This window comes from Hemicordylus capensis, chromosome 4 (assembly GCF_027244095.1).
Source record: "Hemicordylus capensis ecotype Gifberg chromosome 4, rHemCap1.1.pri, whole genome shotgun sequence".
Classification (NCBI taxonomy): domain Eukaryota; kingdom Metazoa; phylum Chordata; class Lepidosauria; order Squamata; family Cordylidae; genus Hemicordylus; species Hemicordylus capensis.
Genome location: NC_069660.1, coordinates 58,630,157 through 58,650,284, shown reverse-complemented (window position 1 = coordinate 58,650,284; position 20,128 = coordinate 58,630,157). Strand labels below are relative to the sequence as shown.

Sequence of the window (20,128 nt, the reverse complement as noted above, 5' to 3'; positions counted from 1 at the left end):
GATTTTTGGTGAATTGTTGAAGTTTATGTGTCTTTAAGGTTTTTCCTCATAAGTTATAATGGAGCTTTCAGCAGCCCCATAAGTGCACTTGGGGGGTGCTGGGGTGGCCCAGAGTGAGTGGTGGTATAGTGCACATAGGGTGCCAACCACCCCCATGGGTTTCTAACCCATGGGGTACAGGGTTCTGTTGTTTCTTATGTATTCTGAGTGTGGATTCTATGATAGCAAATTAGAGTGGATTCATGGTGTCTCATTGAAAATCTCATTTGCTATCATAGAATCCACACTCAGAATACCTCAGAAACAACAGAACCCTGTACCCCATGGGTTAGAAACCCATGGGGGTGGTTGGCACCCAATGTTCACTACATCACCACTTGCTCTGCAATAATGGGCTAGATGAGGAATAACAGACTGTGGCTGAAACCAAATAAGATGGAGGTACTTATTGTATGGGGTCAGAACTCAGGAAACAATTTTGATCTGCTGCTTCTGGATAGGGTCACACTCCCCCGGAAGGAACAGGTATGCAGTCTGGGAGTGCTCCCTGGTGTCCCAGGTTGAGGCGGTGGCCAGAGATGCTGCTTATCAGCTTTGGCTGATACGCCAGCTGTGTCCATTTCTCGATATGAATGACCACAAAATGGTGGTACATATGCTGGTAATCTCTAGACTGAATTACTGTAATGTGCTCTGTGTGGGGCTGCGTTTTACGTAGTCTGGAAATGGCAGTTGATCCAGAATGTGGCAGCCAGTTTGGTCTCTGGGAGACCATTTTACTCCTGTATTGAAAGAACTACACTGACATTGATACATTTCTAGGCAAGATACAAGGTGCTGGTTATTACCTCTAGAGCCCTAAACAGCTTAGGCCCTGGGTATTTAAGGGAGCATCGTCTTCACCATGAGCCCCACCGCCTGTTAAGATCATCTGGAGAGGTTCGTCTTCAGTTGCCGCTAACTCATCTGGCGGCTACTTGGGAACAGGCCTTCTCTGTTGCTTCCCCTGGACTTTGGAATGCACTCCCTGTTGAAATAAGAGCCTCCCCATCTCTGGAAACTTTTAAAAAGGCACTGGAGACATATTTCTTCACTCAAGCTTTTAATTTGATTTATAGTTTTAATATTTTAATGTGGGGTTTTAAAATGATTTTAATGTTTAATGATTTTAATTTTTAACGGTAAACCACACAGAGACACAGGTTGTATATATAAAATATTGGTATAAAATATTTTCTATAGAGTGGCTTTCTTTGCTATTTCACTGATTTCTTACACCATTTCTGGCAAGCCTAAGTAACATCTCCCTTGTGTTTGTAGTTAAAACTTTTCCAGTATTAGTTGGTATAAATCTTTGTTTCTCCCCCCTCCTGCCCTAGCTTTGAGTCATATAAAGTCACTGGACTCTGTCTCTGGGAGTTCTCTTTCAGGGTTCTACGATTTCCACAGTTCGTGCAGATGTCATTCCAGCTGATTTAGAATTCCCCTTACCTTTCACATGTTGATATTTATTGTATAGTTTGCTTTTCTAGTACTGTATGCAGCGGGGAAATGACTTGATTAGCAAGCCAGAGGTTGCCAGTTTGAATCTCTGCTAGTATGTTTCCCAGATGATGAGAAACACCTATATCAGGCAGCAGCGATATAGGGAGATGCTGAAAGGCACCATCTCATACTGTGTGGGACCACAGGGCTCTGTGGTCACCAGGAGTCGACACCAACTTGACAGCACACTTTACCTTTACAATAATCGGCATTAATCTGCTCCCTGATCATATTTATCTATCTATCTATCTTTCTCCTAGGTGTACCTGTCGCTAATCCCATGCGTGGCAGCTCTCATGAGAGAGCTGCGGATTAGCGATGGGATACAGAGAAAATGGCCGCTGGGATGAGGAAGAGGCGGCGGCTGGCCAGCCTGGCTGCCAGGGTAAAGAGATGGTGGTGGCAGCAGCGGCAGAGGGCCCAGCTGCTGGAGTGAGCAGGCGGCTGGGCCGCCAGGAGGTGGCAGCAGCGGGCCAGGCTGGCCTCTGCAGCAGGAGGGGATGGGGCAGCTTGAAAGCTGGCCAGAAACTGGGGGGGGGGAGAAGCAGGCCGGGCGGTCAGAGGCACAGATGCTCTGCGCCCAGCCCAGCTAATTTTATTCATTTATTGTATCTGTACACCACACCAAACTTCCATCTCGAGTGGCTTGAGGGATCCCCCTCAGAGGGGAATTACAGGAGGGGGATTCCTGCCTGCAGTCTTGGAGAAGCCACTGTCAGTCTGTAGACTGACCGAGTACTGAGAGAGAGAGAGAGAGAGAGAGATCGAGAGAGAGAGAGATCTTTATTGTCATTGTCCTGTGCAGAACAACGAGATTGAAAAGAATCTACAACCACTACTACAGGACCTAACAAGAATAATCTAAACATATACCCATACGCACCCCTCCCATCAACCCACTAAAAAACTCTAAAAACTAAGTACAAAAAACCCCTCAGAAGCTGTGTTTTGCTGCGTTCAAAGCTGAGACCGCTTTTGGGTAGAAGCTACTTCTCAAGCGGCTGGTCCTGGTCTTTAAGACCCTATACCTCCTTCTCGAAGGCAGAAGCTGAAAGAGATCATTTCCAGGGTGCGTGGGATCCTGCGCTATCTCTACAACTTTATTATAACACCTAATGGCATAGATTTGATCTAAGGTAGGAAGAGTACACCCAATTATTTTCTCCGCAGTCTTAACAACCTTGGACAGCAGTGTTCTTTCTCTGGCTGTACAACTCCCAAACCACACACAGATCCCATAAGTCAACACACTCTCTATAGCACAGCGATAAAACACCAACAATAGATTACTTGAGAGAATAGTCCTCCGGAGAACTCTCAAGAAGTATAATCTCTGCTGTGCTCTCTTCACCAGATCTTTGGTGTTTGCTCCCCATGTCAGGTCATCTCTCAGCTCTATTCCCAGAAATCTAAACACCGAAACCCGTTCCACACAAATCCCTTCAATAATGAGTGGCTGGAAATCCAATTTGCATTTCCTGAAATCCACAATGATCTCCTTTGTTTTCTTTAAATTGAGGAATAAGTTATTCTCCCTACACCACTCTGTCAGCCTCTCCACCTCCTTCCTATAGGCCGACTCCCCTTCTCCAGCAGTAATCAGACCAACCACAGTTGTGGCGTCTGCAAACTTAATAATCCTATTGCTGAGGTAATTGGGAACACAATTGTATGTGTAAAGCGTGTACAAAAGTGGACTCAACACGCACCCCTGTGGCGTCCCTATATTTATACTGAGATCTGTTGAGACATGAGAGCCCATCCTGACCCGTTGAGAACGATCTGATAGAAAATTCAGTATCCACCTGCATAAGCATGGTGGAAGCCCCAGGTCCAATAATTTTGGTACCAATCTATATGGGAGAATAGTATTAAATGCAGAGCTAAAGTCTACAAAAAGCAGTCTTGCATAATTCCCTTGTTTCTCCAAATGGGTCAGGACTGTGTGTAAGGCCATAGCCACAGCATCCTCCGTGGATCTCTTCTTCTTATATGCAAATTGATAAGAATCAAATCCATCTGGCAAACAAGCCATAATACGATTCCGCACCAATTTATCAAAGCATTTCATTATGATGGGTGTAAGCGCCACAGGTCGAAAGTCATTCAGGCTATCTATATTAGATTTTTTTGACAGAGGTACGATAGTAGAGGATTTCAGACAAGGTGGAACAGTGGCTTGGGCCAGAGATCGATTGAAAATCCTCGTAAAAGCTTCTGCCAGTTGTTCCGAGCAATCTCTCAGCACCCTACCAGCCACTCCATCAGGGCCCATAGCCTTCCTCACATTTATTTCCTTTAGTACCCGCCTCGCTTCCCCCTCTTCCACTTTAACAGCATTTTCCACTCTAACAACATTTTCCTCAGGGAGTAAGAACAGTGACTCCGGCAGCACTCCTGGAACCACTGCCGGTGTCGCCTCAAACCGGGCAAAAAAGGTATTCAGCTCCCCCACCAGGGAGGCACTACTCTCTACAGTTGATGGATTGTTAGATTTATAGCCAATAAGTTGCTGAACCCCCTGCCACATTTGTCTAGTGTCATGGCTGCTTATATAATTCTCAATTTTCCCTTTATACTCAGCTTTTGCCTTCTTAATACCCCTCTTCAAATTCGCCCTTTCTATGCTATACAATGCTCGATCTCCGGTTCTAAAAGCAAAGTTTCTGGCCTTCAGCAGCCTCCGAACTTCCCCCGTCATCCAGGGCTTCCTATTTGGATACATCTTCACATACTTTTCCCTGGTGACGTTGGCTGTACAAAATTTAATATAATCCAGGACCGTTGATGTGTGGATCTCCAGATCATGATGGTCAAACACATTCCAATCAGTCTCCTGAAAACAGTCCTGCAGCTGTTGAGAGGCTCCCTCAGGCCACACTATAACAGTACGTGTTGATATCGGGGCTTGCTTTCTGAGAGGTATGTACGCTGGTGTCAAAAGCGTACATACAAGAGCTAGATGGACCAATGGTCTGACTCAGTATATGGCAGCTTCCTATGCTACTTGACATGCTAACAGTGTGCTGAGCCAGGAATGAAAATGTTCACTTGCTATGTGTGAAGGGAGTTTGCATAGAATCCTAGAGTTGGAGGGGTCCTGTAGCCATCTAGGCTAAACATTTACTTGTTGAACAAAGTCCAGTGCTAGAGTGTTCCCAAAGGATGGCTATCTAGCCATTGCTTGAGCACCTCCAGTGAGAGAGAGTCCACCCATCCTAGGTCATTGACTACACTGTTTCACTGCTCTTAACATTAAGAGGTTTCCCTACATGTTCAGTCGAAATCTACCCTCCTGTAACTTAAGCCCATTAGATTTAGTCTGGCTTTCTAGGGTAATAGAAAGTAGTTCTTTGCTCTCTCCCATATTGCCGCCCTTCAGGTATTTGAAGAGTGTGATCGTGTTCTTCCCCCGCCCCCGGCAACATGTAATTTTCCTTTAGTTCTTCCAACTATTCCTCAGGGTTTGGTTTTCTCTTCTCTCCCCTCCCCCCGCCCTTTTTTTTAAAGGCTCCTGGTCATCTTTGTTTTTCCCCCAAACCTGTTTCAACTTGTCTACAGTACATCCTCTTTTTTAAAGTGTGGTTTCATTCTTTAATTATTTGGGCAGGGATAATGCAAGAAGACCCAGCTTCTCCTCAATACTCTATGCACTAGGACAGTCTGGCCTTGCTGAAGTAAACAAGAATTCTGTACAGTTTGACAGGGTAAGAGATTTTTGTGTTATCAATTATATTCTGAACTTCTTTCAGGATGGATTATATTGTTTTACCTGTCTTGGTGGACCCTCAGGAAACCCAGGGATATTAAAATAGGTATCCTTCAGGCCCATTGGTGGGGGGAGGAATTAGGGTCCCAGTTTATGTCTGACTTCTATCCTCTCCCAGTCACTATGCTTTGCGTTACACACAATTTTAATGTAAATGTGTACGTGAATAATAGTGTTCTGCATACAGAGGCTACATCTATTAGTAAACAGTGTCAAAAGATCTGCACAACTGCAGGCTCCTAGCCTTAAAGCATTATTTCCCTGTTCCTTATTTTGTTTTGCCACTAGAATCAGATATGGAAGAGACCACAGATGAGGCTATATGTGTTCCACAATATTGTGGAACATGCTAATATGGAACTTGCATGTTGGTCAAGATCATTGATGCAATATGCTAATGTGGAACTGATAAGATATACAGTTTAGCCCTTTGAAAATCTCAGCTTTCTTTCTTTTTTTAAAATCCAAGTTTCTCACCTTTTAAGGCTGCAAGGATAAAATTAAAAGTGGTAGGCAGGGCCTATTGAAATCTTTAGTCAGGGCAGGAGATCTGAGGAGCATTTCCTGTTGTCCAGAGATGGGGCTTCATTGCCCTGCTTAGCTGCTTGTCCTTCCATGGCTAGTTGAAGGAGAATCAGTAAGAAATAGATTACACTTATTTTATATTTAAAATATACTTGCAAATCTGCATAATTTAAGACGTAGTTGAAGTTTTACTTGGCATAGAATCTGTGTTACCTTCAGAAATTTGTGTTGGTTTAAAGCAAAAACTATACACAGTAGTGACACAGACTTCCAAGTAGTGTGTAGGGGCAGGGCTCTCATTGAAAAAGTCCTTGGTGATGAGGTGCCTGTCTTGCTCTGGGACGGCCCTTTCTACGCTTTGAGCCAGTTGAGACAACCCCAAAAAGAGTGATTTTCTTCCAGTCTTGACCATTTCCTTTGGATTTAGGAGTCAGACCATAGACATTGGACAAAATTACTGAACTTAGTGTTGGATATTGCGGAGGAGGAGGGTAAACAAGCTTTCTTTTTATTCTGGTAGAAGTAACCTATTCAGAACAGAAACAGCTGCCTGGAATAAATAAACAAATAAAATCCAAAATCCCCTCTACTTCTGAATATCTAAATGTAGGTGTCATGGTTAAATTTCTAGGCACCCTGACTCCCTGGAACTTGGGATTTGTCAAGCCCTATTTTTTTTAATTGAGAGTACGACCTGAAGCCAGTTGAGCCCACACACTCCCAGATCCCCATATTTCTTTAGCAATGATGTGAATGACATGGTTTAGTTAAATCATAGCCCCACATGTTGTCCTACCTTGGAAGCTATGGTTTATCTAGGTTACAACCTTGATGGGAAACTAGGATTAAATATCTATTGCCTATAGTAGTTTAAAAGTTAAAACACAACTCCTGAGTTCAGATAACACAGTGAGCAGTAGTATTTATTTTTTGATTTGATTTGATTTGTATACCGCCCTTCCAAAATGGCTCAGGGTGGCTTTACGTATTTATATTACCTATTACCTATTATATATTATATTTGACTGCATCAGGATTCCTTAGGTGTGTTAGCTGAGGAGGTTAGAAGAGTAGACGGTGCAGGCTTTGAGTTGTGTTCACAGCCAAACCATTTTGGGGGGGTCATCTGAACTGTTTCACGTTGTTGGAACAAAAGTGTTTTTCTGATGCTCATTAGCTTGTGAACTCCCACTTCCTAATATACGCTTAGCTGGAAACCAGCCTGTTGCTCCTTCTTCCCTTCTGTAGGTGAGGAGGAAAGTGAAACTTGCTGATCAGTACTGGAAACCACGGAATTATGCTGGAGATCAGTCTTCTCAGGGCCAAAACTCAACTGATGGCCCACCTCCCCGCAGATCATGTACTAAGGCCAGGTATGGAATCTCTGGAGTCTTATGAAAGGCATGTGATATAGAGTTGGACAGTGTTAACAGTGTGGGAGCACAATGCATTGGAACTCAATTTTCCAGAGGCCTATGCATTCCCCAAGTCCGTGGTCCAACTGCACAAGTGCAGAATTTGGGGCCTATTTTTCTCAACCCTAGGAATCTGTCTCTTGGGAAAAAATAACTTCCTGGCTTAACCTACAATCTTTGTTCTCCAGAGGTGAACTTATCCGTAACAAGAATGGGGTGGAGATCATTTCAGCACATGACCTTGGTAATGGGCGTATCCGCTTTCTTGTGGCTCCTAACGAGAGGAAGATTATTGACATTGAGGTCAAAAATGGTGGGTCAAATGAAGTGACACTGTGCAAGTGCAGAAAACAGCGTAGAGTTCGTGAGCTCACCATTGTGGCTTCCCAGACTTCACCTGTGAGACTGCCCCCAGGTAAAGTGTGTGTGAATTTGTTGAAATGTATTGTTACTCCACCCCCAATGATGAATACGAGTACAATGAATATTTATATACCACTTTTCAACCAAAGTTCCCAAAGCGGTTTACATACAGACATAAATAAATAAAATAGCTCCCCATCCCCAAAGGGCTCACAGTCTAAAAAAGAAACATAAGAAAGACACCAACAACATCCACTGGAGGATGCTGTTCTGCGGTTTGATAGGGACAATTTCTCTAATCCTGCTAAATAAAGAGAACCACTACTTTTAAAAAGGTGCCTCTTTGCTCAGCAGGGGATAAGTAAAGTGCCTCACTGCAAACCAATTGAGCAACTACAAATACGTTGGTACATGACAATCCTTGACTGACACGAGACTGGCCCCCAAAATATAGCCCCCAAAAGTTCTGCCTTGCTTGTGGAAGGTGCTCAAGATTGAGCCTCAGTGAATCTCTGAGGGGAAATAGTGCCTTTCATGCAGGGATGACCAGCTTCTGTATTGTCTTTCTCCAGCAACTTTGCCACCAAGACTGACACTAGTGTATGAGGCTTCTCTGTCAAAAAGGGCTAGAAATAATAATATTACATTATACACTCCTGGAATTTTCTACTGGAAATTTGTGACTTATGATCCAAAGTTCCTTGTGGGGGAACTTTGAGTGTTTAATGGGCAATGGATGGTAGAGTGTAGTAATGTAGTATAGTGAGAGCCAAGACCAGTTGCTTGCTGGTCTTGAAGAGAGATGAAGCAACAAGCTTGTATTCCTCTCCTAAAGAAGATATCAAGCAAAGGAGCACAGCAAGGGAATAAAAATAGACAAATAAATAAATCACCAAGAAAACAAGAAGGGAAGGAGAAGCTAAATCTGCTAGGGCTTGTAATTTTCTAGGGCTTGATTTCTGGCTGGTTGGCTTTGTTTGTGTCTTTGACAGAGGAGAAGCCAGAATGGGGGATTGATTCCAGGTGAGTGCTTCAGCTTGTGGGAGGGGCCGCATTCCTGAGAAGAGTGAGTTTGCCTGCTAGTCTTGAATACAAGTCTCGGACCAAGGGAGCTTTGCAAAAAGATAACAAAGGAGATTGGTGGGAAACTCTGTGGAGAGGCACACAGTTGGTGCCCTTTCATCAGAGAGGAAACACCCAGTGGAAGAATAACTAGCTGGGTGACTCTGGGCCAGTCACTTCTCTCTCAGCCTAACCTACTTCACAGGTTTGTTGTGAAAGAGAAACTCAAGTATGTAGTACACCGCTCTGGGCTCCTTGGAGGAAGAGCAGGATATAAATGTAAAAATAATAATAATACCCAACATTTGTGATTTTCTTGGAGGACAAAACTAAGAACCATTAATTAGCTGACAACTGTACCCAGTACATAGCTTCAAGCCCCATAAACTCTTAATAGCCAATAAAACTAATTATGAAGGTAGAATGCCAGCAGGGGAGGGGGTGCTTCCCAGTGTATTGCACAGTGTCGCATGTATGACTGTCTGTCTGAGGGGCAGAAGTCATGGATGTCCGCTCGGTGCAAAGAGCTCTTGGCTCTCGGGGAACAAGTTCTTTCCTTTGAAGCCAAGGTGGCTAACCTGGGGAAGCTCAGGGAGGCAAAGAGGTGTGTGGATGAGACCCTCAGGGATGCGGTAGAGGCATCCCACTTCCAGGCTGATGGTGTGTCTGCTGTCATGGATAATGAGGGTCTCAGGGAAGGGGGACAACACTCCTTTAGCAGGGACCCCTTCCTTGGATGATGCGCACATATCCTCTTGCACAGAGGATATTCCTCCAGGGGGTGGGGGCCTCCTAGTAGCGGGTGATTTGATCATTAGGGGCATAGAGCGATGGATCTATGATGTGCGTGTAGACCACATGGTGACTTGCCTGCCTGATGCGAAGGTTGCGGACGTCACAGTTCATCTATGTAGGCTGTTAGGCAGTGCTGGGGAGGAGTCAGCTATCATGGTGCATGCTGGCACCAGCAATGTCGGGAAATACAGTCAGGAGGTCCTGGAAGCTGCTAGGTAGCATACTGGTCCAGGACCCCCAGGGTACCGTGTTCCAAAGTGCTACGTGTTCCACCCACAGGGACAGCCTCCTCCACCACATGCAGGTAGAGTTGGAGAAACAAATAAGAGAGGCATCAAAGAGAGACAGGGCAGTAATAATGGATGATTTCAACTACCCACACATAGACTGGGAAATTCACATTTGGGTAATGACAGAGAGACCAAATTTATAGACGTGCTAAATGACTGTGCTTTAGAACAGTTAGTTGCTGAACCAACCAGAGGGATGATGACCTTGGACCTAATCCTGAGTGGTGCCTAGGACCTGGTACAAGATGTCAGAGTTGCAGAACCATTGGGTAGCAGTGACCATAGTGTGATCCAATTCAGCATATATGCAAGTGGAGAATTGTCAAGGAAGTCCAACACAGATGCGTTGGACTTCAGAAGAAGAAACTTCTCAAAACTGAGGGGACTAGTAAGAAGGAAGTTGAAAGGGAAAGTCAGGAGGGTCAAATCACTCCAGAAAGCATGGAACTTACTTAAAACCACAGTACTAGAAGCACAGTTGGAATTTATACCAAGAAGGAGGAAAGGTACCACCAAGTTCAGGAGGATGCCAGTGTGGCTAACAAGTAGAGTCAGGGAAGCTATAAAAGGGAAGAAGACTTCCTTCAGAAAATTGAAATCCTGCCCAAATGAAGAGAACAGGAAGGAACATAAACTCGGGCAAAAGACATGCAAGGAGACGATAAGGGATGCAAAAAAAGAAAAGAGTTTGAGCAGAATATAGCTAGAAGTGTCAAGGGGAATAACAAAAACTACTTTAAATATATCAGAAGTAGAAAACCTGCCAGGGAGGCAGTTGGACCCTAAGATGAGGGTATGAAAGGGATTATTAAGGACCATAAGGATAAGCTGAATTAGTTCTTTGTATCTGTCTTCATGGTGGAGGATACTGACCATATACCCTCTCCAGAACTGAGCTATTCGGGTTTAGCAGCTGAGGAACTGGGCCAATTTGAGGTGACAAGGGAAGATGTTCTAAACTGTCTTGAAAAGCTAAAAATTAACAAATCGCCAAGGCCAGGTGGCATCCACCCAAAAGTTCTGAAGGAACTCAAATGTGAAATTGCTGATCTCCTAGCAAAAATACGTAACTTGTCCCTACAATCACGCTCTATACCAGATGACTGGAAAGTAGCCAATGTAACTCCGGTTTTCAAAAAGGGATCCAGGGGGGATCTGGGAAATTACAGGCCGGTCAGGTTCACTTTGGTGCTGGGTAAATTGATGGAAAGCATACTTAAGGACAAAATGGTTAAATGTATAGAGGAAAAGGCCTTGCTGGAGGAGAATCAGCATGGCTTTTGCAAGGGAAAGTTTTGCCTCACTAACTTTTTGGAGTTCTTTGAGAGTGTCAACAGGCATGTGGATAAAGGTGATCCGGTTGACATTGTATACTTGGACTTCCAAAAAGCTTTTGATAAAGTTCCCCACCAAAGGGTCTTGAGTAAACATAGCAGTCATGAAATAAGAGTACAGGTTCATGTGTGGATCGGTAACTGGTTAAAGAACAGGAAACAGTCATAGGTAATTTTAAAAATTACTTAAATTAAGTACTGGATGGGGTATTAGATTTTAAATTAAAAAAATACTGGAGGGCTCTGTGGACGAATCTTGTTCATTCAAATCTTAGAAACAAAACAGGCATACCTCCTCCTCCCTACTCTCTTTTGTAATTTCAGATGGTTTTCTTGTTTGCAGGGTCATCATACAGTATCCAGGTCTACTGCCAGACACAGGACTATGGCTACTTCCCTCTAACCATGTTGTTTGAGTTCACCAGTGAGACGGATGGACTTTTTGTCATTGGACGCTTTGTGTCTGCTGTCTGCAACAGCACATTAGCAGAGCAGCTGGGTCCCTCAGCACCCTATCAGCCCTACCAAGCCAAACTGCACAAACCACAGGTTGTTACTACAGAAAAGGGCGTCCCGCCAGACAAGTATGTGGCACTGCTGTGTTTGACTAGATTATTCTCCTCAGGTCACTTCTCATGTCAAATCTCTTCAGAGAATCAATTCCTTAACCAGAGAATCAATTGCCTCACTTTGCTTGTTTTTTTAAACTGCCATCTTACCTTCATTTTTTTCCTCACTCTTTTTGCTATGTCTTAGCCATCTGATGTAGATTGTTCAACCCTATGAATAGAGGTGGTGCCAGGTCGGTTTTGTACAGCACCTAGCACTCCGGTGCTAAATAAATGCTATGTAATAATAGTCTGAGTTGCGGAGTGAGGCTGGGCTTTGGATAGAGCTAGACCTATTGTTTACTGTGTCATTTCTGTGTCCTTGCCCCCTATATAGTCTTCCAATCACCCCCCTAAACCTCTCTTGAGATTAGTCATTTGTCTTGCAGCTGTACTGAGACTGGCTAAGGGCTGATTCATTTGTGCATGTGCCTCCCTCAGCCACTGCTCATGCATACAGTGATTCACAAACATGTGAACTGCCACCACAAAAAGGGTTTGATGTTTGAAGAGATGACAGCTGATATCAGAGCTCTTTTCTCTGTTTCACACTTGAAGTCACTTCTTGATAGTGCAGTCATCAAGCCCTGGGCATGCATGTGTGTACTGATGGTTGGACCATCTAGGAAATATATATCTGAGTAGGGGTTTGAGGATTTCCCAGATCGACTTTGGCAATTTGGGCTGGCCTTATCTAACTTTCAGGGGGTGGGGCAGGATACAAAATGCTCATGGGAAGTCCCTTCAGCATCTAGTATGATGCTGATACTAAATATACTGCTGTCACTCTACTACAATTGGGAAACACCTGCACAGTTATTCCCATCAGTAATCAGTACATAGACACCCCATAACCTTGTGCTTATTCTGCATTCTGTCTCTCCAGCTCTTTGCAATATGAACTTGAGAATGTAAATCATCTAGGTCACTACAATTATCCTCCAGAGTGGAAGGACCTGGTTACATATCTGGCTGAAGGTCATGCACCCAATGATGGCGCCTGTGCCAAGGTTGCTCAGCTGAAGTGAGTGCCTATGAACAAAGATATAGCCTCTTCCTGTGCATTATCAGTCATGGGCCATGTTGCTATATTTTTCATACCTCCTTTGAGTCCCTCAAATAAGAGACGTTGCTTACAATGCATTATATAGATAATGTCTCCAGGATCAAGTGGCATTACCCACTCATCTAAGCACAGGAGGAGACCATGTACTGTCATTTTGAAATCCAACTTGTGACACCATTCCTGAGTTAAAGAGCAATGTTTATCATAGGCAGCTCACAGACTCTCTCCATGCCTCATCCCCTGTTGTCCCATCTGCATCACTGTTCTTTTCTCTGCTGCTCTGATATTTACCAGCTTCTCAATCTTCCTCAGTGAAACCCAGGCAATACACATAGCTTAGCCTTTCTGAGAGATGCAAGGAGCTAAGATAGGAAGGGGTAGGCTGAAAGGCCCCTGTGCACTAATATGGGTATGGCCCTTTAGATCCCAGCCAAGTATAATATAATACAAGACACTTTATTAAATAATTCAGCATCAAAAGACACTACAAAAGTATCTTTGGGCTGCATCCAAAGAAAGCTGATTATGACCAGATCCTCTTGAAATGAATAGAATGTGTTAGTCATAAGTTAATTACATTATTGATTTTGTTGGTTTTTATTCCTAACCACTTTTCATTGGATGCAACCCACTGGCTTGTTTCTGATCCAATTAGTGGAGTGTTCTCAGTTTGTCTGCTTTTTTTCTGAGCATAAACTAATTGAGATAGTGCCAAGAAAGAAGCGCATATTTGCTGCAAATCTATACACACACACACACACACACACATATATATATACATACACACACATTATTTTATTATTAGTATTAAAATAAATACAATATTTGTGTGTCCCCTGATTTGTATTAAACTCTTTATTTATTACACTGCCACCACCAAATTAAATCCTAATTTGGGTTTCTAACACTAACTTTGGTATTGTGCCTGAATGGTAGTGTGGGGAGAAGTAATTTGACACAGTTGAGACAGTTTTAAAGTTCCAAATCATGGAAAATAACTTGATTGCTGTACAAAAGCTTCAGCAGTTTCTTATTCACAGCAATGAATCAACACATAATGGTTTCTGAGACAAAGTAACAACCTTAGAACTGGTAAGACTGTACACCACCTCTTATATTTCAAACGTATTCAAACTCAGGTACTTATTTAAGATTGTCAGTACATCAACAAAGGCTTTACTTTCAAGTTACTGAGTCAGCTGTTCAGAATTAATAAGCTTCTTTAGACTTTCAACACCTTTACTTGGGATATAACCCTCCTGAGCGCTTTCTAGATTAGCTGCTCAACAGCAGTAAAATGCTTCCGTTCAGGCAAATGGCATTCAAAACGTAAACAGCAGTGGGAGCAGTCTCACGGAAACTAACAACCTCCCAAAAAGCAACTTTCTTAAGCCAGATAAATGATGTCATAGCACTACATTGCAGCGATTAAATTCAAAACAAGGCATTGCAAAATATGAACGGCACCCTGCTGTCAGTGTAGGGACTGTGGTGTACAACACAGAAAGTGTGGAAGCACACTTCAGAGATACGACATGACCCTGTTGCAGGGTCTAATCTGGAAAGCACCCAGGCTATATATCCTGTGTAATCAACCATACACACCCAGCATTTACATTTGATAGTCAAGCTTGCTCTACAGACATCATGCCTGGTGTGTAAAACCTACCCTCCAACCTCCCAATTCCACCTGCTCTAGAGACCCTAGCCAGAGATCCTCTCTCTAGCCTTAACCGTCCCTATCTCTGGCTCATCCAAGCCCTATCTGAACCTGTCCATCAAGCTCCAACTGAATTTTATGGGACACCTGTTCACTCTATTCCAAAGCCCCTCTCTTAGGAATTCTCTCCGGAAGAGGTTCCTAAGTTTAAATTCCTCTTGATTGACAGCCACTCACCACATAGACCAAAAGGAATGAAGGAGTAGTAAAGATGCTATGATTCAGACATCTTTTTTGTTGGGTTTTAGGGTATTGTATCTCCCTTTGCCAGTCACTAGCCATCTTCAGTGAACTCATTAGATCTGGAGAGATTCCTGTTGAGCTAGCTAGTGCTAAATCTGATATGCAGCTATCCTGCACTTCCACAGGAGCAACCTGAATACTGCTTTGCATTTTGACAACTATTGCCAGAAGTTTGAACTCTTGCTTCACCTAGAAGAGATTCAAATGGAAGTGGACATACATCGATATGACATGCAGGATGTTCGAATGGTTAAAGACGAGAGGCATCAGAATCTTCTAGTTCTGAAGGTGAAGAACTATTTCTTAGGATTTTGACGGAGGGTGTCTGGTTCTACACGGAGTGGTATAGTGGCTGTAACGTTTGGGAAACCAAATTTCAAATATCTGATTTGGCTGTGAAGCTCATTTGATAGCTAATGAGATTTAGGTGGGCTTGCCTGGTTTCATCTGCTTGCCTAAAGGAGTTTGCAGGGCGTGTTTAATGCTAAAATTCTTCTCTGAGCTCCCTAGAGGAACTGTGAGGAGTTTGAATGTAACAAGTAAATAAAATAGTTACAGCTAGGACTGAGGAAGGATTGTTTGTTGATATTTATAGACCACCTTTCAGCAATAATTCATCTTTGGCTTCCAAGGTGACTTACTATAAACAGAAACTAAAATAATTTCCAATTAAATTAGCTGTAGCAACAACATAACACTGTGCCTCTCCGACTCTCTAGATAGCTGCTGCCTAAACAGCTTGTAATATTTATTATCATTAATTATTAGGTGGCACAAGGATGCAATGGTAAAGCTATCTCTCAGTTTATCTGTTAACTTTTCAGGTGCCTGGTGTGGCTGAGAACCGTCCATCAGTACTGAGAGGTGATCATCTGTTTGTGACGTTGGCTGAAAAGCGGGGACAGCAGCCAATTGTTCAGTACGAGGGCTATGTCCATGCTGTGGAGTTGGAGAAAGTCAAGCTGGGCTTCTCCAGAAAGTGAGTGATATGTTTTCCCTGACCTGGGGCTTGCACAAAAAGGCTAGATCTGACCTTAAGACTATCTTCTAAACCGATTGTGACAGCTTGCATTTGAAATAGCTGGGTGGCAAGAAAGAAGGTTCACTCAGTGTTGTTTAGGGCACTGCGGCACATTTATGTAAGAAGCACTCCTGCTAACTGGCAAAGGGGCACTTTTCAGAGTGGGGGTTTCTCTTTATATTAAGCAGCAGAGAGCAACCGGCCCTACACTGCCCCAGCACAACATCTTTTCCTGTGGCAGTTGCTGGTGTCTCTCTTTTTAGACTGTGAACCCTTTGGGGACAGGGAACGTCCTCCTCCTCCTCCTCCTCCCCCCTTTCCATATAAACCTGTTTGAAAACGTTTTTTGTTGAAAAGTTATGTTGTAGCAGCTAGGGATGTGCAAACGGGTTTGACGTCAAACCTGTTCAATTTGACTGTTCGGAATTGAGCCAAACCACCCTCTGTTCGGTCCAGCCCTGGCCATTCTCGGGGTTCACAATTTTTCTTTAAAAAAAATTAACTTACCCCCTGCCACACAGAGGCATATTGGGCTGCCACGCAGGGGCAAATTGCACAAGCGTGGCCATCTCCAAAATGGCCACTGTGCCGGAGGTGGGAGGCCAAGATGGAGAGCTGGCAAAACAGGCCAGTTTGGACAGTAAGGGAGGCCAGCAGGAGGAGGGGGAACCTCTGAGGACTCCCCGGAGAAGGCAAATTTAAAAACAAAAAACAAACCCGCAAACCCCACCACTACCCCCGAACCAAACCAGGGGGCGGTTTGAGGAGGTACCAGACTGAACTGGCCTGCTCTGGGTCCAATTCGGACTTAAACTGGACCAGCCAGTTCTTTGCACACCCCTAGTAGTAGATATCCTACCTCTCTTTGTCCTTTGGCTGTTAAAGGCAAAGGAGGACCCTTTGAGTGAGAAGTTGGCAACTCTAGATTGTAGAGGCCTGAACATGCTGGCTGTTGGACAGAACTCGAACATACAGTGTCTTAATACTGACAAACAAACAGTATAGAGGTGAAATTGATTTGTGAATAGTATGGCCTGATATGGAGGTTGTTCAAGGAAGATGGATTACGCAGCAGGCAGTATAGGAGTAGAACAGGAAAGCAATAAGGGAAGTTGGAGTAGAAAGGGCAGTGCACATTGGTAGTCTCCGTGAAGAATCTCTGTGGTCCAGATGATGAGTAAGTGATTTGAAACAAATAGTGCCCAGTGTTTGCTTGTCTCTTCAGTCTCCTTTCTTTCACCCCCTGCCCAGACTACTGTCTTATTTCATCGATAACATGAAGTTTGATGTGACCTTTACCTTCAACCGGCTGCCGTTGCGTGTTCAGCATCGTGCTGCAGATCTTGCCCTGAAGAGGCAGCTGCAGAATCTGCTCTTCCCATCTTTCTCTTATGGGGAATCCCTGCTCTCTGCTGGAAAATGCATCAAGTGAGTTCAGGGAGAGTGGGGAGAGAAGCAGAAAGGGACTGGAAATGGGAAGAGGTTTCTTCCTGTCTCAGAGACGCTCGAGCTCTATGGAGATGATGGAGCTGAGGTCCTCTTAAGCATGAGACAGTGGTGACTTTGTTCTTCACCCTGTGCTTTGCCTCCCCCTACCCTCTCTCTCCAGGCTCTATGACCTCAGTCTGGAGACTAATGAGGAACAGGTGAAGGCTATCCATCAAGTGGTAGGAGGCACCTCCAGACCAGCTCCTTATCTTATATTTGGGCCGCCAGGTACTGGCAAGACAGTGACCATGGTGGAGGCCATCAAACAGGTGAGGAAAGTATTTCATCATTATTATTTGATTATCTTATTTATCATATTTATATACTGCCTGACAATATGTCTCTCCAGGCGGTGTATATCTCTAGGTGGATTAGCCACAAATGTACTCTAGTTAGGGTAAGTGACTTCGTCTCATTTAGTGTTAGCAAGGCTATGTATGCTTGCTAAGTTCAAGCATCTTGTATACTCAAAATACAGTTTTGTAGCATCATCCTGCTGATTAGCAAGCTGGTCTTATGCTTGCTGTTGAACCCTCTGGTGCTGCCATTCCTGTAAGGCTGTCTATATGGCTTTCTGGCTGATCAAGAATCTCCAATATATGCTTCTATCCTGGTTAGGTAGTTCACTGCATGGAGGATTCCCATGTGCTTGCCTGTGCTCCTTCTAACAGTGCCTCTGACCTGCTCTGCCAACATCTCAGGAAGCACATAGATGTGAGGAACATCTACAGGCTGAATGCTAGCAGCAGGGATTATGGCACAATTCCTGAGGATATTAAGGTGTGTACTAGTTATTTCCCTCAATAAGCTCTCTTATTCAGACATGTCAAGGCAGTAGCCTGCCAAGAGCCCTCCTCGCTCACCACAGAGGGGGCTGCAAGGTAATGCTATCCCAGGCTATGCTTAATACCAATTTTTGCTTCTAGCCATGCTGTAACTGGGACAATGAAAAGAAGTGCCCTGTCTTTCCCAGCAAATCAGAGCTGGAAAGCTATCGTGTTATCATCACGACCCTGGTGACGGCAGGAAGGTAGGAAAGAGGACTGCGTACAAATAGCTAACCAGGATGGGTGAGAAGTGGATAGAGACTTGTAGTGAAGGTGGGAACAGCACTATATGCATGGAAAACATTTCTCCATCGCAGCCACTTAGTGTGGCCTGGACTTGACATTACAGTTATACCATTTGCAACTGGCAGTTATGTCAAAGCCTCACGATTGCTGCTTGCTTGCATTGTGAATAGAGCCCAGGTCTGACAGAAATGTTGTTTTGGCAATGACCACTTGGGTATGATAAAGTAAATGGGGCTGCAATATGCCTAGAGCTACAATTTGGGAATGGAGAAAGATTGTGTCACTACTTTGTTCTACCACAGTGCTAGTATATTGTTGCTGTTCTGTACACTGTTGCAAACTGGTTCCTCGACATCAGTGGTCTGTGACAAAGAACACACAACCCACAGTTGATCTTAGCCATGTAATAATCTATCCATGGGCATATAATCAGTTGCATATGTACTGTAGAGGTTGTCTGGAAATGGTCTGACAACAGTGACAGTATGGTGGGCAAAGGTTGAGGTGCCTGTGTGGAACAGCAAGATTTAGACCTGGGAGACTCAGGCCCAAATCTCGGTTTAGCTCTGATGCTCACTTGGATCAGACATTGAGGTCATTCACACAATCAGACACTGAGGAGATTCTCATGATCAGCAAAAAGCGGGCTCAGGGAGCCTAGCCTGCTTTTTGCTGATCGTCTGCTGCCACGGGAGCCGCACAGTTTCCGGCAGCAAACTCTCCTAATTCCGCCTCCCCTTAGCTGAGGTTAGTGGAGTGAGCGCTCCGCTAACCCCATCTTTTTAATCGTGTATTGCCGCAGCGCTGCTCCGTGCCATGGCAACATACGAGGAGACCCCTGGTGGGAAGCTGAAACAAGCCTTCCGACCCTGGGGGTCTCTCCAGGATGCCCCGCGTGCTCACATGGGGCATCCTGAAACTTCCAGGGGAACTGCCGATACGGCCGCCCTGGGCTGTCTGGGGATCGTCTGTGAGGAGAGCGGGCTAAGCTCACTCTCCCCACAAACGCTCTGAAGGCGGGTCTCGCCAATTGTGAGACTCGCTTCACTGTGTTCTGCCTGGGTTTGGGAGCTGTGTGTGCTCCCAATTGTCAGTTGTGAGGAAGTAAGGTAGGGGGAAGAACTGGGTAGCTTTTTCTCCTACCTTGCTTCCACACAATCACTTCTACCCAGGTTTTCTTCTTACCTTGCTTCCATACAACTGAAGATTTGGGAGCACACACAGCTCCCAAACCCAGGAGAACACAGTTTTTGGTTGTGTGAATGACCTCACTGTCTCTCACTCTTAAGCCGCCTCACAGGGTTACTTCAAAGCTAAACGTGTGTGTGTCTGTGTGTGCGTGCACATATGTGCCCTGAGCTTCTGTGGGGTGGTGGGGGTGGATGAAGTAAAATTATAATTAATTAACTATTTTATGTAATAAGAGTGATATCCAAGAGAAAGGACTTCCTCCACTCAGCATTTGAAGGGGAGGCATTCAGGATGTTTGCGCTCCAGCTGAGAAGCTGAATATTCATGTTTCTACTCACTCACTCTGTCTGTCTGTCTCCCGGCTAGGTTGGCCTCAGCTGATTTCCCTCGGGGACACTTCTCTCATGTCTTCATTGATGAGAGTGGCCATGCCGTGGAACCAGAAAGCCTGGTTGCCATTGCAGGTGAGGAATAACCTTTCCTGTATTTCTGTGCACCCATTCATTATTCTGAATGATCAACATTGGATGGCAGGGGGCATTCTCACACTGGGCAACCATGTGCATTGTGGGTGCTGTCATTTTGGGTACCTCGTGCCCTATTAAACTTCCCTGATGTCC

The 20,128-nt window shown here is 44.4% G+C and overlaps 1 protein-coding gene across 2 annotated transcripts in view; it reads left to right on the top strand.

Annotated features, from left to right (window-relative positions):
• The window catches only part of MOV10 (Mov10 RISC complex RNA helicase), a 58,738-nt gene that overhangs the window by 15,604 nt on the left and 23,006 nt on the right, over positions 1 to 20,128 (top strand). For both annotated transcript variants that reach the window (XM_053244894.1, XM_053244895.1), the window contains exons 2-13: positions 5,156 to 5,252; positions 7,088 to 7,212; positions 7,443 to 7,669; positions 11,442 to 11,682; positions 12,593 to 12,730; positions 14,861 to 15,023; positions 15,560 to 15,714; positions 17,008 to 17,184; positions 17,366 to 17,513; positions 17,863 to 18,024; positions 18,171 to 18,274; positions 19,875 to 19,972. In XM_053244894.1, coding sequence (XP_053100869.1) covers positions 5,156 to 5,252; positions 7,088 to 7,212; positions 7,443 to 7,669; positions 11,442 to 11,682; positions 12,593 to 12,730; positions 14,861 to 15,023; positions 15,560 to 15,714; positions 17,008 to 17,184; positions 17,366 to 17,513; positions 17,863 to 18,024; positions 18,171 to 18,274; positions 19,875 to 19,972 — 1,835 coding nt within the window. The remainder of the gene's footprint in view (positions 1 to 5,155; positions 5,253 to 7,087; positions 7,213 to 7,442; positions 7,670 to 11,441; positions 11,683 to 12,592; positions 12,731 to 14,860; positions 15,024 to 15,559; positions 15,715 to 17,007; positions 17,185 to 17,365; positions 17,514 to 17,862; positions 18,025 to 18,170; positions 18,275 to 19,874; positions 19,973 to 20,128) is intronic.